The 17,194-nt window shown below is 45.7% G+C and overlaps 1 protein-coding gene across 2 annotated transcripts in view; it reads left to right on the top strand.

Moving 5' to 3' along the window:
- Positions 1-17,194, top strand: part of Myo3b (myosin IIIB) — a 283,449-nt gene that overhangs the window by 143,490 nt on the left and 122,765 nt on the right. Inside the window, exons 18-22 of one of the 2 annotated variants that reach the window (XM_075984938.1) lie at positions 1,222-1,432; positions 1,722-1,869; positions 2,171-2,324; positions 5,087-5,175; positions 6,949-7,078. In XM_075984938.1, coding sequence (XP_075841053.1) covers positions 1,222-1,432; positions 1,722-1,869; positions 2,171-2,324; positions 5,087-5,175; positions 6,949-7,078 — 732 coding nt within the window. Of the gene's footprint in view, positions 1-1,221; positions 1,433-1,721; positions 1,873-2,170; positions 2,325-5,086; positions 5,176-6,948; positions 7,079-17,194 lie in introns of both variants that reach the window. The other variant, XM_075984937.1, reaches the window with a different exon arrangement.

Raw genomic sequence — 17,194 nt, 5'->3', positions numbered from 1 at the left:
GTCTGTGGCAAGAAACTTTACACAATGGGTCTCCACTTTTGCTGCTTTGGAAAATCATTTACAGCTTTTCAAAAAGAAAAATAAAAGGTTTATGAATCCATAAACTCAGCATCCATAGTAGAGAAAGCAGCACCCCCTTATTTTGTAAGTTCTACTAGCAAGCATGATGAAAGAAAGGGTGAGGAGTCTTCATGTCTATAAAACGAGCGGCTGACTATGATGCTGCATACCTGTAATCTCAGAGCTTGTGGAGAGGCCTGGGGATGCAGAATCTGAAGCCAGCCTAGGCTCCATAGTGAGACCCTGTCTCCAAAACAACTGATTAAAAAAACCCTTTTTGGGAGCCTGCATGGGACCTCCCTAGGCTCTCTGCATATGTATGACAGTTGTGTAGCTTGGTCTGCTTGTTGGGCTTCAAGCAGCGGGAGCAGGGCCTTTTGTTGGAGCTAGAACTGGCTGGGAACCTGCTCCCCATGCAGAGTTGCCTCACTCAGCTTTGATGCAGGGGAGGAGCTTGGTCCTGCCTCAATTTGCTGTGCCATGTTGACAACCATGGAGGCTTTCCCCTTTCTGAATGGAGGTGAAGAAGTGGATGGGGTGGGTAGATGGGAGGTGTGTGTTAGGGGAACAGGAGGAGTGGAGGGAGAGGAAACTGTGGTTAGTATGTAAAATAAATGAAAAAAAAAATTAATTAATAAAAACAACCCCCTCTAAACCAGGCTGTGGTGGTTCATGCCTTTAATCCCAGCACTCAGGAGGCAGAGGCAGATGGATCTCTGTGAGTTCGAGGTTAGCCTAGTCTACAGGAGCTAGTTCCAGGACAGGCTCCAAAGTCACAGAGAAACCCTGTCTAAAAAAAAAAAAAAAAAAACGAATAAAAAACAAAAGCTCTTTTTGTTTTAAGCTATAGCACTCTACTTAAGGTCATTCCTACGCAATGTGTTTGTGACTGTCTAATCTTCCAATTTATTTGATAAAAGATCTCTCCCTCCTTAGATCGATCCCCAACCTTTACTTACTAAATACTTGTGGGGAACATTCAGAACAGTTGGGAGTTGTGCTGTACAGTCCAGATGCTTCTTGAAGTTAGGAACCTTGCTTGTCTGGACCATGAAGCCCTTTGAATGGAGCCTGGCACACCCTGGATGCTTTAGGCGATGGCACGGGCTGTGTAAACATGTGGCCTCATGTTTAAGATCGTATTTACTCCTTTTTTTCCAGCTGCCTGTGTACTCTGCATCAGCCCCGAAGAGCTCCAGGAGGCTCTCACGTCCTACTGTGTGGTCACCCGAGGCGAGACCATTGTCCGAGCCAACACTGTGGACAGGGCTGCAGACGTCAGGGACGCCATGTCTAAGGCCCTCTATGGGAGACTCTTCAGCTGGATTGTGAATCGCGTCAACACACTCCTGCAGCCAGATAAAAACATATGGCAAGTGGGAGCCAGGAGAGTTGAAGCATTTATTCCTGAGAGGAGAATGGGGGATGGAGCCACTGCAGGGGGAGGCTTGGCGGGGAGCTAGGTAAACCAGGTTCGTGCCCGATGATACTAAGGTAGAGTCCTGCTCTGTAGCCAGGGTGACTTCGAACTCCTGACAGCCCTTAGCCTCCCGAATGCCGAGGTTACATGTTGGTGGAGTATGAACTTATACACTCTTTATTTTGAGATAGAATGTAACGGGGTGCAACTTCTCCTGACATGTTCTCTCTCTCTCTTGCAGCAGTGCTGAGGACAGGATGAACGTGGGCATCTTGGACATTTTTGGCTTTGAGGATTTCCAGAGGAATTCCTTTGAACAGCTCTGCATAAATATCGCCAACGAGCAGATCCAGTTCTACTTCAATCAGCACGTGTTCGCTCTCGAGCAGGTAGTGGTTGAAGCGGAAGCTAAGAGTAATGGGGCGGGGCGCAGGGGGAGGATTGCCCGGCTGCCCACAATCTGAAGCCAAACCTGGTCGTCAAGGCTACAGAAACACCAATGGAGAGACAGTCCTGTCAAAACAAACAGTGTAAATTTAGTCTGGGGAAAATAAAAAAGGTTCCGATTTCCATGGAAAGGTACATTGCCTCACGGGGCAATTCCACCTGACCCAGAAAGTCCAGGCTAAACCGTGATGGTGGTATGGAGGCCGGTTTCAGGCCATGGAGTCACGGTCTGTTTCCCTCCAGATGGAGTACCAGAATGAAGGCATTGATGCTGTCCCTGTGCAGTATGAGGACAATCGCCCGCTCCTGGACATGTTCCTCCAAAAACCTTTGGGCCTTCTTGCCCTTCTGGATGAGGAAAGTCGGTTTCCCCAGGCGACAGACCAGACCTTGGTCGGTAGGTACCACTCAGGGAAAAGGTACACAGATTGTGAGTGGAGTTGGCACAAGACACAAGGTGGATGTGTTTTAAGTTTTAAGAAGTGTCTCTGTCTCACTTTGGACACTTAGTGGGTTATAAAAGTATAGATCTTGGGGGGCTGGAGAGGTGGCTCAGAGGTTAAGAGGACCTGCTGTTCTTACTGAACATGGGTTCAGTTCCCATCACTCGTGCTGGGCAACTTACAACCCTTAACTCCACTCACAGAGGTTCCAACACCATTTTCTGGCTTCCTCTGGCACCTGCATGTAGATAGTGCACATACAAACAAGCAGGAACATGCATACACACACAAATACAAATAGATTTAAATTAAAAAATTTTTAAATGTACTGGTAGAATTTACAACTTAAATCTATCACTATTTCTATGCTCTCCCCATCCTATAATATTATAATATAATAATATTATTTCCTTATGCTTATATCATCTTATACCTTCCTCTGCCCGAGTTCTCCCTTTTATACGTTATCTTAGCCCAAAGGCTAAGAAGTGGTCCTTCATATCCTCATTGCAGACTTGTGTCATGTCTTCACTGGGGCTCCTATCTACTTCTAGTCCCAGGCTGTACAATGTCCCCTTTTCTGTAGACATTCCTGCTGGTTTAGTCTTTCTAAAGCCACCTCTTCTTAGGTTACCAGTATCTTCTGGATAGAGATATGTACCTCTTCTAGCATCTGAAGTCCTCTATTTTTCATATCTGTCTACTTATCTATCTTCCTATCTATCTACCTATGTATCCATCCTTCCATTCGTCCATCCATCCATCCATCTGTCCATCCATCCGTCTGTCTGTCCATACATCCATCTATATATTCATCCATCCATCCATCCATCCACCCACCCTTCCGTCTGTTCATCCATCCATCCGTCTATTCATCCGTCCGTCTATCCGTCCATCCGTCCATCCATCCATCCGTCTGTCCATCCATCTATCCATCCATCTATCCATCCACATCCGTCCATCCGTCCATCCATCCATCCATCCGTCCATCCATCCATCCATCCGTCCATCCATCCATCCATCCCTCTATCTGTCTCATGTGTAGGAGGCAGTCAGAGGACAACTTGCAGGAGTTTGTCCTTTCCCTCTACCTTGTGTTTGAACTTGGGTCATCGGGCTTAGTGGCAAGTACCTTTATTGACTGAACCATCTTGCCAGTCCATATCCAATTTCTCTACCTTGTCCACATTAGGCCTCGTCCCCATCCTGCATAATCCCTTCAGTTTAAATGAACTTTGTTTTTTTACCTGTATTGTGATTTGAGACACCCTTGGGTCCCAGTCCCTTGTCTGCCTTCAGTACCTAGCACAGTTCCTCATACTGAGCTCTCAGTCAGGTCCACAATAATGTAAAAGTTGTTTGTGGGGGAGTGTAGAAATTTTCAAGTTCCTTCCTCAATGGAAGTATGAGAGTCTCAGTTCCAAGTGTTGAAGCTGTCGGCACCACTAGTTTTCTCTTCCCTGCACATTGTCCAGATGAAGTTAACCTGGAGCTATCTGCCCTCCTACCCTAGCTGCGTGGTTTCAAAGCGCCTTGGCAGGGTCTGAGATTGTCTCGGGTGTCCGTACTTAGAATTTCCTAGAGTTAGGAAGGGACTGTGACATATTAACAGCTAAAGGAAGGCAACATGGGACCCGCCCATCTGAGTGGGGCTACTTGGGGCTGTCTGCAAGCCCCTATTCGGTGTCTCTGGCTAGAGGAGCGGATTTGTGTTTGAAAGAGCGAACAATCCCACTGTGACTCTCTAGCATGAAAATCCTGTGTAAGTCTAATTTAAAAGTATTTTGTTAATATTCATATGTGCATTTGGTGTGTTTAGATCAAATCTATCCCCATCTCTTCCCCTCCTGTTCTTTTCTTATTCCACTCTCCCATTGCCTTCCCTTTTCAACTCCGTGTGCTCAAGCAACCCGCTCCGCTCTAATGCCCCAGTCGAGTCCATTTAGATCTATACATACATGACTGTGGGGCCACCTCTGGGATCATGGTAGCTTCTCAGGGCCTGCATCCCTGAAGAAAACTGGCTCCTCCTCCCTCTGGCAGCTGCCAATTGCCAATGGCTTCTCACCTAAAAGTGGAACTTCATGGGTCCCTCCCCAGTGGCGTGGGATTCCTCTCTGTATGCTGTGGTTGCCATTGATTAATAAAGAACTGCATTGAACTTATAGCAGGGCAGAACTTAGCTAGGCAAGGAAAACTAACTGAATGCTGGGAGAAGGAAGGGTGGAGTCAGAGAGACAGACACCAGGACTTTACCTGGTAAGCCACTGCCATGTGGCGATAAACAGATTAATGGAGATGGGTTAAATTTATATGTAAGAGTTAGCCAATAAAAAGCTAGAGCTAATGGGCCAAACAGTAATTTAAATAATATGGTTTCTTTGTGATTATTTTGGTTCTGGGTGGCCAGGGCAAACAAGTGACTTCTTTGCAACACCCCCATGCTGAGACTTGGAGTTGGTTTAATCTTGGCCTTGTGAGCTGTGACAGAGACATAGTCACAGACTGCATGTCGGAGCTGTGGTGAGCTCATGTGTGCATCTGTACCGTCATGTCTAGCAAATACTGTTTTCACTACAGAAATCTGCGCTCTCTCTTTCCACCGCTTCTGTGATAATCCCTGAGCCTTGGCGTGTGAGTGTGTGTGTGCGTGTGTGTGAGATATAGATGTCCCACTTAGAGATGAGCACTCCAGTCTCCTCTTCTCTGCACACAGATAAATTCGAAGATAACCTACGGTGCAAGTTCTTCTGGAGGCCCAAAGGAGTGGAGCTCTGCTTTGGCATTCAACACTACGCTGGACCGGTGAGAGGGACAGGAGTTAGGGGACCCAAGAATGACAAGAGATTTGTGTCCCTCGGAGGGATGCTCACTAAACTTCTGGCATCCTCCCTTTTGATTCTGATCATAATTCCCAAGCGTCCTCAGTGGTACTGTGTACAGATGTCGTGGCCCGTGGAGCTACCACATGCTTCCTGCCTGAAGGCTGGCCCAGAGATGACAGCTCTCTAGGAAGCATACTGCAGCCTTTGCAGGGGTTCGTGGTAAATGTTCACACTCTGAAGTCATTGGGATGGAGTGCGGCTGACATAGGATGGTTGAGAACACTCCAGTGTCTGTGGACCACTGGAGGTGTCCAGCAAAAGGACGCAATCTCACCCACACAGCTGTGTTTTTACCACACAAACTGGGACTCCCACTTTTCTTGTTCCATGCTTCTGTCTCAATTCAAGTCCCTGAAGCTGATTGGTGACTAATTTAGAAAACTGTCCAGCCCATAGCTATCAGCTCACTGCTATGGTTCTCCCAGATAAAGCAACTGAATTGTGACAAACTCTTATGAGGTTTATTGAGGCCCTAGATCCAGAAAATGGCTGGGGTTCAACAAGAGGTATTTGGGATTATTCCACTGATGTGTGATGTATCCAAATTATCTTCCATATCTATATCTTCAATTAAAAGTAAACTTGTCTCCTTCATCCCCTATGCCTCTGTCTTGTCCTCTTCCTCTTGCCTCTTTCCATCTTTTCCTCTTATGCATATTTTTCTACATGTGCCTTTTTTTTTCTTCCTAGGATCCTTTCCTCTCTGGTTTGTGAATTCTTTGCTGAACTTATTTACTACTTTTCTTAGTTAAGGTTGCTATTCTATGAAGAGACACCATGACTAAGGCAACTTTAAAAGAAATAATTTAATTGGGGGCTTGATTATAGTTTTGGAGGGTATGCCCATGACCACCATGGCAGAAAGTATGGTCACAGGCATAGAGGAAGAGAGAGACAGAGAGACACACAGAGAGATAGATAGGTAGATGATAGGTAGAAGATAGAAAGAAAGAAAGAAAGAAAGAAAGAAAGAAAGAAAGAAAGAAAGAAAGAAAGAAAGAAAGACAGACAGACTGGGCCTGGAATGGGTTTTTGAAACCTCAGAGCCCCCCTCCAGTGACATACCTACTATAACAAGGTTACACCTGCTAATCTTTCCCAGGTCACCAAAGTGGGAACCAAACTTGCAAGTGTATGAGTCTATGTGGGGCATCCTCATTCAAACCACCACACCACTCCAGTGATTTGTTGGTTATCCCTTAAGATACCTCTAAGTTGGATTCCCTCATTGCTGAGGACCAAGAACCATTTAGACTCTGGATCACTCAGATTCCATGAGTACTTTGAGAGGCAGTGAGGTGTGGCGGTCATGTGCTAAAAGCCCATATGTCCCAGTATGATGATCACCGGACTCTTACCTCCTTCAGGCCTTTGCTGAGCTCCTGTTTACCTATCAGTAGAATGAGGATGGGCGTTTCACATGTGACACTCAGTATATTTTAAGAGTTTCTCTGATGTGCTGTATCTTCAGTAGGACCACTTTTCTTCACAGATAACTGGACCAGAAGCCAAGATAAACTGACCTGTCAAAAGTACAACTCCTCCTTTTTATCTGGTGCTCTGTAGCCAAAAGCCCAAGTGTAAGAGGATAGTTATAGCCAGCGTTGAACAATGGCTACTCAGACGACCTGCCAGGGTCACTAGCCGTAGTCACTTGCCTTAGTTAACTTGGACACTTTGCTGTGTTTTCCAGGTACTGTATGATGCTTCTGGGGTTCTTGAGAAAAACAGAGACACTCTCCCTGCTGATGTGGTTGTAGTCCTGAGGACGTCTGAGAACAAACTTCTTCAGCAACTGTTCTCAATCCCCTTGACCAAAACAGGTACCCGAGAGCCCCCAACAGTCTCAGCCCGGACACCTATGTGAGCCAGCATGGTGTCTTCTAGTCTGAATAATGTCTGCGCCACCAATATCAAATTTGCCCCCTTTCAAGATTTATTTTGTTCTATTTTATGTGTCTGTGTGTTTTGCTTACATGTATGCCTATGTACTGTGTGCATTCCTGGTGCCCACAGAGGTCATAAGATCCCCTAGGAGTTACAGATGGTTGTGAGCTGCCATGTGGGTCCTCGGAACCAGATTAGGCTCCTCTGCAAGAGCAAAAAGTGCTCTTAACCACTGAGCCATCTCTTCATCCCCACATTGAACTTCTTTAACCAGGGTCAGGGTGCAATCCAAGTTCAAGGAAAAAGCATGACTATTTCTTTTGTAAATCAATGCTGGAGAAGATTTGTACACACACCCACACACTTCCCACATATCTCTTAGACTTCTCATTTTCTCTGCCTCCTCTTAACTCTTCTCTTGAGAAAACTGTACATTATCTTTAGTTCACGCTAAGTACCCAGGGTAGACTTGGTTGGCAGAATTACTGAGACAATTCTTTCTATTTATGCAAGATTTCTCTTCTATTTGTGCAAGGGGTGTGGTGCACCAAAGGTCTTCTGTGCATGAGCCTCTCAGAGGCTGCCTGGTCCAGTTCCCACCCAGGTGTCAACCCTGTCGTTTCCCTAAGCAACCTGGCACACCCATGGCTTCCCTTGCTGGAAGTCAGCTGCTTAAGCTGTCATTCTGTGGGCCCTCATGCCAGAAAGCAGAATGCTAGGGCCCCAACGGGGAACTCCCAGCTCTTATCTGTCTCGCCAAGTGGATTCTCACCGGGTCAACTGCCTTTGATTTACCTGGGATCCAGCTGTCTGTCTGGGCTGGCATCTCAATCCCCCTCTCACAGTTCTGCTCTCAAGGGCTTTGGATTTTTGAGACTGTCTAGACACAGCTCTGGATGTGCTTTGCAAACAAGAGCGAGAGCTTTTTTAATCAGTCCTTCCCGCCTTCCTCCTAAAATCATTGGCACCGTGTTTCTCACCTGATACCTTTGCTAGGCAGAACAAACTAGCACCATGTCTGATTTGTAGCTGAATATATAATTGCAGAGCAATGAAAATCCTCTCTAGGGGAGAACGAAAAGCCAGTCTACAGCCTGTTCTTCATCTTAACTTGGTAGTGTAACATGCATCTATGGTACCCAGTGCCCATCAAATGTCTCTGCCAGCTTCCTCTATAGATGCTTCTTGGCTACAGTTGGAATTGATTCATTTGGACCCTTGGGATCCCTAGGGCAGGCGTGGGCAGAGCTGCCTGGGGTTTCTCCACTGGTTTCTAGGCAATGCTGCCATTAGTAGCAGGGTGAATAGTCTCTGAAATAAGATCTATCTGGGGATCTCTGAAGCTGGCAGCTGCGCTCTCCCATAAACATGAGTAACAACTTGTCAAATCTGTTTGGAATTTTGGAAATTTACCCTTTTAACCTTTGGCCAAAGAAAAACAAATTCATAGTGCTAAGCGCTAGGTGGATCTATGTAGAAAGCAAGGCTCCACAGGGAGCCTCCTGTTCTTCCCGAGTCACCCAAAAGCAGGAGGAAACCCAACAGAACCTTTCCTATTTCTTGTTCATTTTTAAATTATCTTCCAGAGGGCTTATGACTCAGTGGTCCTAAACCTTCTTAATGCTACGACCCTTTAATACAGTTCCTCGTGTTGTGGTGAGCAACTATTTTTGTTGATACTTCATTACTGTAATTTTGCAACTGTTATTGATTGGAATGCAGATATCTGATATGTAGGATATCTGATATGCAACCTACACAAGTGTTGTAACAGGTTTTTCTCTTGGGCTCCCAACCAGCTCCCAAATCAAGATACAGAAACTTATTGGTTATGTATTTTCAGCCTTAACATGTGCTCATTTCTGGCTTTTTTTTTCTTTAACTTAAATTAAAGTGTTTCTCTTTATCTACGTTTTGCTTTGGGGCTTTTTTACCTTTATTTCTGTATGTCCTACTCCATGACTGCAGGCTGGCGGCTGCCTGGCTTCGTGGCTCCAGGCATCGCCTTTTCTTCCTTGTTCTCTCATCTTCTTCTCTCCAGCCTAAATTCCTCATACTATTTATTTTCCCTGACTGCCAGCCCCACCTATCCTTTTCCTGCCTAGCTATTGGCCACTCAGCTTCATATTAGACTAATCAGGTGCCTTAGGCAGGCAAGGTGAAACAGCAACATACCTTTACAAAACTAAACAAATGTAGCACACCTTTAAACAGTTAAAATTATATTCCACAGCATAAACAAATGTAACACATATTTGCCTAGTTAAAGAAATAGTCCACAACAGTTGTGACCCATACATTGAGAACCACTGTTGTATCTTTTTCTGAATTTTGCCTGGAAATAGAACTCTACCTCATCTGGGAGTAACAAAAGTTGGGGAAAGAAACATTAGAAACAGATGTGATGTCCTGGCAAGCTTCTCTGAAGTTTTGTTTTCTTGAATTTGGTACTATGTTGCTAATTTCATTTATAATCATAAGCTCATTTTTCTTCATATTTTGAATATTACTAAGAAGCTGCACATAGCCGGGCAGTGGTGGTGCACACCTTTAATCTCAGTACTCAGGAGGCAGAAGAAGGGGGATCTCTGTGAGTTTGAGGCCAGCCTGGTCTACAGAGCGAGTTCTAGGACAGCTAGGGCTGTTGAATTAAGAAACTCTGTCTAGAAAACAAAACAAAACAAAACCAAAAACAAGAAAAGAAGCTATACATATAAATAAGCATAATAAAACTAACAGGCAAGAGTCTGTTTGCTTTCTGGATTTACTCAAGCAAAAGTGCACTCAGTTAGCAGATAGGAGAAGTCTGCTAACAAGGTGCTTGTTGAGACAACAGGAGGCTACAGCGGAGATAGTACAGTGTGTTATAAGAGAAACAACTTTTATGTGCCTTCGCTTTCTATCTGGAATTGGGCCCCAATTTATTACCTTATAATAATAATTGTACTCAGACCTCCATTCAAAAGTGATGAGGTGTCCTGCATTGAATGAAATGGCTCAGTGGTTAAGAGCATTTGCTGCTCTTGTAGAAGAAACAGCCCAATATGGTGGCTCAGAATTGCCTATAATGCCAGTCCCAGGAGATCTAACGTTAATAAGCTTTTAAAATCTAAAACATCCATGCCTATCTATTGTCTGTCTGTCTATCTCTCATTGTAGCCTTTGAAAGGAATCCTCCTGTTTTCACTGAAATTGAAAGCATTTGTTTCATGTGCCTGCTTGTCTCTTTGAAGGGGAAGAAAGTAGTTATGCCTTGCTGTTTGAGACAAATAAAGCCCCAGTTATTCTGGCAAAATAATACCAGTGCTTAAAAACCCACTATTTGGGTCATTTTTATTTTCCCTGCTTCAAAATTTAAATAAGTGACTCAGAGATTAAGGCTACTTACTGCTCTTGAAGAGGAACCAGGTTCCATTCCTAGCACCCATGCGGTGGCTCAAAACTGTCTATAATTCCAGTCCCAGGAGATCTGATGCCCTCTTCTGACCTCCACAGGCACCAGGCACACCCATAGTGCACATACATACACACAGGCAAAGCACACACCCATATAAAATAAAGTGAGTAGTTTTTATATATAGTAACAAATATACACATGGCTCCCTAAACAGTACTGGCCATGCGCGGATACCCTGGCTCCCATCACAGTGGTGGGCACCTGGACGCTTGCTTCATCGTCGTCAATATGTCTTGCACACTCCTCAACGTGTGTTCTATTTCACGGTAGTCTGGGATTTTGCCAAAAGCTAAGAAAAGCCCCTTAAAATTCAAAGGAAAACTTTAATTTCTTTATCAAAGAATTCCTTTCAGCTAAGTTCCGCTTTCCTAGAAGCTAGACTGATGCTGTCCTTTGCTTCCAAAGTGAGGCCTCAGAGGGCCCCAGGCTGGCTTTCTTGCCCTTTCAAGGGAGCCTCCTCCCTGGTTGCCAGGTAACACTTCCTTCATTAGTGGATAGAGAAAGGATGCATTGGCTTAGCTTCCTATCAAGGTTGAAAAGATAAATGCAGGGCTCCGTGTACAACTTTGTAGCCTCCGATGACTATATGAATATCAGAGATAACAAACCCACAAAGAGAAAGGATGGATTTTTTTTTCTTACAGTAGTAGAGGCTTCAGTGTAAAATCATTTGGCTCTGATGGTTTGGGACTGAGGAAGCAAATCATGGCAGGTGTACCTGGTGGAGCAAATTTGCCTTTGTCCTGAGAGAGAAAAGAAGACCAAGTTTCTATCAGCTCCTTTAGGGACACACCTCTAGGGATCAGAAGGCCTCTCACTGGTCCTTGCCTCTTAGAGCGTGCATCACCTGCCAGTAGTTGCCAGGGCTGGAGACCATGCTTCCCTTGGGGAGACGTTACATATCCAAGCTGCTACAGTAACCACATGTGAAATCTGAGACAGTAACCACGTAGCTTTCGCCCACTGCCTACTTCAACTATGCTGTCCAATAGACTACTAAAGAGATGACTGAACACACAGAATGTGATTGTGAGACCTAGGGTGGCCAGGAAGCAGGGTCATTCCTGGCTTCCCTAGCACCAGCCTTGTCTGGTGGAAAAGATGCCTGTGTTGAGGGATGTTCTCATTCCAAGGTTCCCAGTCACCATTGGGGAAACAGAGGCAGCCACAATCAGCATGGATTCTCTTACTTTTGGCATGCTGACATGACCATGCTTTGGTCTGCAGATAGGCCATTTCAGATGTGGAAATATCTCCATTGTAACATTGTAACTCCTCCCTGTTGATAGACCTCTAAGGTAGTTCATGGGTAAAATTTTGATAGGGCTACAGAAATACATTCTAACCTTTCAGTTGGGACTCTCAAGTTGAAGGGTGCAGGCAGAAGAACTTAAAAGGAAAGATATTCAAACGCAGTATCTGGGCATGCTTTCCCATTTGGAAAATGTCCTGTTGTCTGCTAGTAAACTGGGGGAAAGTGCAAAAGGCTTGGGGGAGGGAGAGGAGGTTTAGAAAGAACTTGAAAGACTTATATCTACATTTGATCATAAACTCTGATATTCAAATAGTAGTTTGGGGTTTTAAAGGAGTTAAGAACTTGGGGAAAACTGGAAGAGAAAAAAGTAAACGAGAGGGAACATTCTCTAACTTCAAAGACTGGGCTAGCTTCAATGCTCAGAACTGAGTCCTGCCTCCATCACCTTCTGCCTGAGGTCACACATATTCCTCCTCAGAACTGGAGCTGTAATGAAATCCATCGTTCTCATTCTCTCTGCTTTCATTTCATTTCCAAGTGAAAGCAGAGAGGAATATTGTGTGTCACATAGAATGGAAAAGGTTGTAGGTTAAGAGGAAATCATATCTTTGACTAAAAGAAGGTTTTCTGGGAGAGATTTTTTTGTCCCATTAAGAAAATAGAGAAAATCAGGCAGTCAGAGAACCATGATGCATCCCTCCTGAAGCCAGAGACAGTAAGCCTCAAGAGAGAGGAAGGTGAAGAAGGTGCCTCAGTAAACAAGACACAGCTACAAGCCTTTAACACAGAGGGAGGTGTGAGGAGCAAGCAAGATGGGAACAGGATGGCCGCTCTTAATCAGGCAGCCTTATAACGCTAGTCTGAATTGCTGGAGGCAGTCTGAGTGGTCCCTGGTCCAGGATGGGGGGTGGGGTGGGGAAGGACCAGCTGATGGGATGGGTGGGAAAGGGCTGGCTGATGGGATGTGGGAAGGACTGGCTGATGGGAGGCATCATTTCACCCATCTCGCCACACACAGGCGCTGTCAGTTCACATTGCAGCGACTGAGAGGCAGGACTGGCTAGGTGACGGGCCTCCCATTCTCCTGGGCCACCTGGACAGGGAGCTACTTCAGGGATGGGTCATATAGGAGGTGGGTGATCACAGACAGGCAGACAGGGGCCTTCTGTCAGTTGGGGACTTGTGGCCAAATGACACAAATCTGGGTTGATTCTGTCACTTGGTGAGTCTGTCCATATTACAACTCCTAACATTATGCTGTGGAGAAGCTGGAGGGGGCAATGCCCCAAGGCTGTCTTATAATGATCAGACTCACCAGAAAGAGGTCCCCGTGGGAGATGAGGGTTAAGTAAGGCAGAGGCTACTAGTCCTATAACTATCAGGAGATCCTTCCAGTACAAGCCTGGGGGGGATGGCGTCCTGTGTCAGGACAAGGGGACTGACAGAGTCAGTGACTTAGGAGTAACATAAATAGTAAATGTTATTGCATGACTCTGTCGGATCACAGTGGACAATCAGAGCTGTGGTTAAGCACTTTGGTCTACATAGTCCTGCCATGCTGCCTTGTGTGAGCATGCTGCGTGCCTCCCCGCAGACTTGAGACAGCGGTATCCATTCCACGGATCTGCCTAGCATATAGCCGACACTCCTCATGTTACTTGGCAGATCCCATTCAGAGTGACTTTTGCTCCCCACTCTCCCCAACCACCACCACCACACCTTCCCTTCCTCCCCTGCCTCTTGTGGCACTTCCTGGGGGAATTCCAGGTTGAGTGAGCATTTGACTACTCTGGAAGGCCAGTTGCTGGAGACAAGAGAAGAATGGCGCCTCCTCCCAGCTGCTGGAGAGGAGCTGGCATGCTGAGGCTCCGGCACTCCACAGAGCCGTTTGTGAATGACCTTTCCTGGTAGTCTTGAGAGTACTTGAAGTACATCAGAAATGAGCATGGGCTGTGATGTACCGCGCTGGCCGCCAGCCTGCTAGAGCCTGGGATTTCTTTTAATAAGCTGTGAACTTCAGAAGGAACGCCACTCAGAACTCTATATTCCCAGTCTAGAGACAAGCGTGAGGCCCTCCAACACTCGCAGGGAAGGCAGATGTGACTACAGTCACAGCCATCTGAAAGTGATTTGGAACCTCCCAGGGAGGACAGCATGGGGTCTTCCCTGGAGGCCAGGAAGCAGGAGAGTAAAGGAGAGGAGTGTCATTTAGTAGACCCACGGCCTAGGGCTCCCCATAGCTGCATGTACCTGAGTATACACCCCAGATCAATACTCAGGGTCTGCCTGGCCTGGGGCTTCAGAGGCCTGAGTCCCCTAGGGGTCCCAGCTTCCACCGGCTGGAGGAGAAGCAGAGTCCATGGCCACAGGAGAAACCCCACGCTCCCCTGGTTCTTTCTCCACTTGTTAATGGCTTTCAGTCCTTGCCCATCAAGATCTGGTCTTCATTAGACTCCACCAGGCCAAGTGTGTGGTGTGGCAGGGTGAAGAAAGTAAACCTTGGAACTCTCCATGCTCCCCCACCTCCACGCCTTTAGGCCTTGCTTTCTCTTCTCCAGCTCAAATGTAGCACTTTCAACGTCTCTCTCCTCTTTAAGTTCGGTATGCAGTCTCTCCCACCCTGTCAGCTAGGTTTGGAGAGCAGCTCTCTAGCTGTGGATCCATGAGTCAGTATCTGGCCCCAGCTTCCACAGATACTGAGGGGGCTTTGTACGGAGAAAGGCTTCCAGAGAGAAGGGACCCCTACCGATCTCTAGCCCAAGTGCCGGCTTGAGTCCCAGAGCCTTGAAATGTCTCTTGGTTTTCCCTAGAGCAGAGTGATACATGTTTTAAAAAAAAGTAAAAATAGGTAAAATAAACATCAATAGTATTCCTAAGTCATAGATCAAAAATAGTATTTAACATAATCAGCATGAATTGAGGTCTTTTACCTTTGGAACTGTCTTCAAACTCTCGTGTGCACTGACACTTAGGGCGCATCTCAGTTCATACCAGCCACAATTGCACATGCTGAGTAGCTGCTGTGTGGCTGGCGTGGCTGAGGGGAATCATTGGCGCAGAAACACTTCATGCTTGTTCTCAGAGAGAAATGCAGGCACCTCAGGGTTACGGTGGGCCTCCGAAAGAAAATGCCGGGAGAGGAGACAGAATGGTGCTGTTGGTGCTTTTCCTTTTACATTTGTTATTTAATTATTATTTTCATCACATGTGTGTGTATGTGAGAGTATGCCAAGTGTGTTCAGGTGCCTCCGGAGGCCAGAAAGGAGCAGGGGTGCAGGTGGTTATGGGAGCTGCCCCTTGTGGGTGCTGGGAACTAAACTCTTTTAAAAGGCCAGCAAGTGCTCTTAGCCACTGAGTCATCTTTCCAGACCCTGGTTTCATTTATCTATAAAATATATAATTTTTTCCAACCATTCCCCAGTGTGAGAGAGAAAATACTGTTTCAAGTTTTTGCAGAGTTGCAGCAAAGTCTAAGGATTCTGTGGTTCTTGTCATACACAGACACGTCTAGTGTTTTCAGTGTGGCACAGCGCTTTTCATGGCTTCATAAAGTGAAGGAATTGTGAGATGTGAAGGAATTCGAGATGAATTGAAGTGTGTGTGTGTGCATATATGTCGTGCGTGTGTACTGGTATGTTTGCATAAGTGTCCGCATATGTGGAAGCCAGAGATCAACATGGAGAATCTTCCTCAATCTCAGTCTCTTCTCATTTTGTTTATTTTGATTTTTGTTTGTTTGTTTTTGAGACAGAGTTTCTTCCCTGTGTAGCCCTAGCTGTCCTTGTAATCTCTCTGTAGACCAGGCTGAACTCAAACTCACAGAGATCCTCCTGCCTCTGCCTCCCGAGTGCGGGGATTAAAGGTATGCGTTATCATGCCTGGCTTCCACCTTATTTTTGAGACAGTGTGTCTCACTGAACCTGAAGTGTACCACCAATCCATCGAGGGTGATTGCCTAGGAAGCTGCAGAGATCATCCCTCCCGGCTCACCGGCTCTCCAGTGCTGGTACTACAGGCATGTGCTGGCCCAATGGCTTTTTATGTGGTGCCCTTTAGTGACTGATCCATCTCCCTAGCTCCAAGTGAGAGATTTTCATGACCAAAAAAAGGAGGTGAATATTGATAATGAAACTCCAAGATCATCTCTGCTGCAGAAATATCTGTATGGAAACTATGGAAAACCCATGGACTCCACTGAGACACTCCAGACTCCAGACCCCCTTTCTCCCATCTTTCTCATCTAGAACTCTCTATCTTTCTTTCCGGGAGTGGAAATCCATCTTCCAAAGCTCCCCTGGCACTCCTAGCTCTAGAGGGGTCCCCGATGCTGCTCCGTCCTAGGAGAGAAAAGTACAACTGAGAACAAACGTCACTCAGGACTGTGAGACTGGGGTAGCTGGTGTCTGTCATGAGTCAGCTTCACCACCGTCCTGCTCCCTAGTGGATATTTCCTGCATCACTCTGAAATCTCTGGGGAAAGCACCTTTTGTGTTTGAGTGGCAATTCAATTTAAGGCAATTTCGTTTTATTTCTTTAATGATCGTGTCAAGTATAGCAAATACGGCAACTTGATTTTTTTTTTTTTAGACAGAATTTCTCTGTGTAACATCTCTGGCTGGCTTGGAACTCCCAACTTAGACCAGGCTGGCCTTGAACTCCTTGAACTCACACAGATCTGCCTACCTCTGCCTCTCAAGTGCTGGGATTAAAGGTGTGTGCCACCTGGCTGAAGCTTTAATTTTTAAAGTGATCAGAAAGAAAGAATAACAAGAAAAAATTAATTCTGTCTTTCTCTGCTAGTATTCTCATTCATAGAAAGGAAAGATCTTTCTATTTAAACCTTTAACCTCAGCACTCAGTAGGCAGAGGCAGGCAGATTTCTCAGAGTTCAAGGCCAGCCTGGTCTACAGATTGAGTTCCAAGACAGCCAAAGCCACACGGAGAAACCACGTCTTAAAAAACAAAACCAAAACAAAACAACAACAAAAAAAAGATGAAAGAATCTTCTTTTATTTTGCTATTTATTTCATATTTCAATAGCTTACACTGGAGAAAAGGTCCCATAGCCCTTACAGTTTATTAATTTATTCTAGTATAAAATCTGTTTATAGTATGGCATTCAGGTCTCTCTCTGCTCACTAGCCTTGGGCTCCTTGAAGAAAGTAAACTAGAAACAAAGCCATTATCATTTTAATCTCTCTACTTAGTCGTGAATCAAAACTTCACACTCCACCCGCCCCTGGGGAATTCAGGTCCTGTTACTAGAAACTCTTGTTTCTCTTCAGAACCCAGGCCCATCTTCTAACAGCCTGGCCCATGTGTTGGATCCATATGAAGTCA

The sequence above is a fragment of the Microtus pennsylvanicus genome, chromosome 9 (assembly GCF_037038515.1).
Source record: "Microtus pennsylvanicus isolate mMicPen1 chromosome 9, mMicPen1.hap1, whole genome shotgun sequence".
Lineage (NCBI taxonomy): Eukaryota > Metazoa > Chordata > Mammalia > Rodentia > Cricetidae > Microtus > Microtus pennsylvanicus.
Note: the sequence above shows the minus strand (reverse complement) of the source record. Positions and strands in the feature narration are given on the sequence as shown.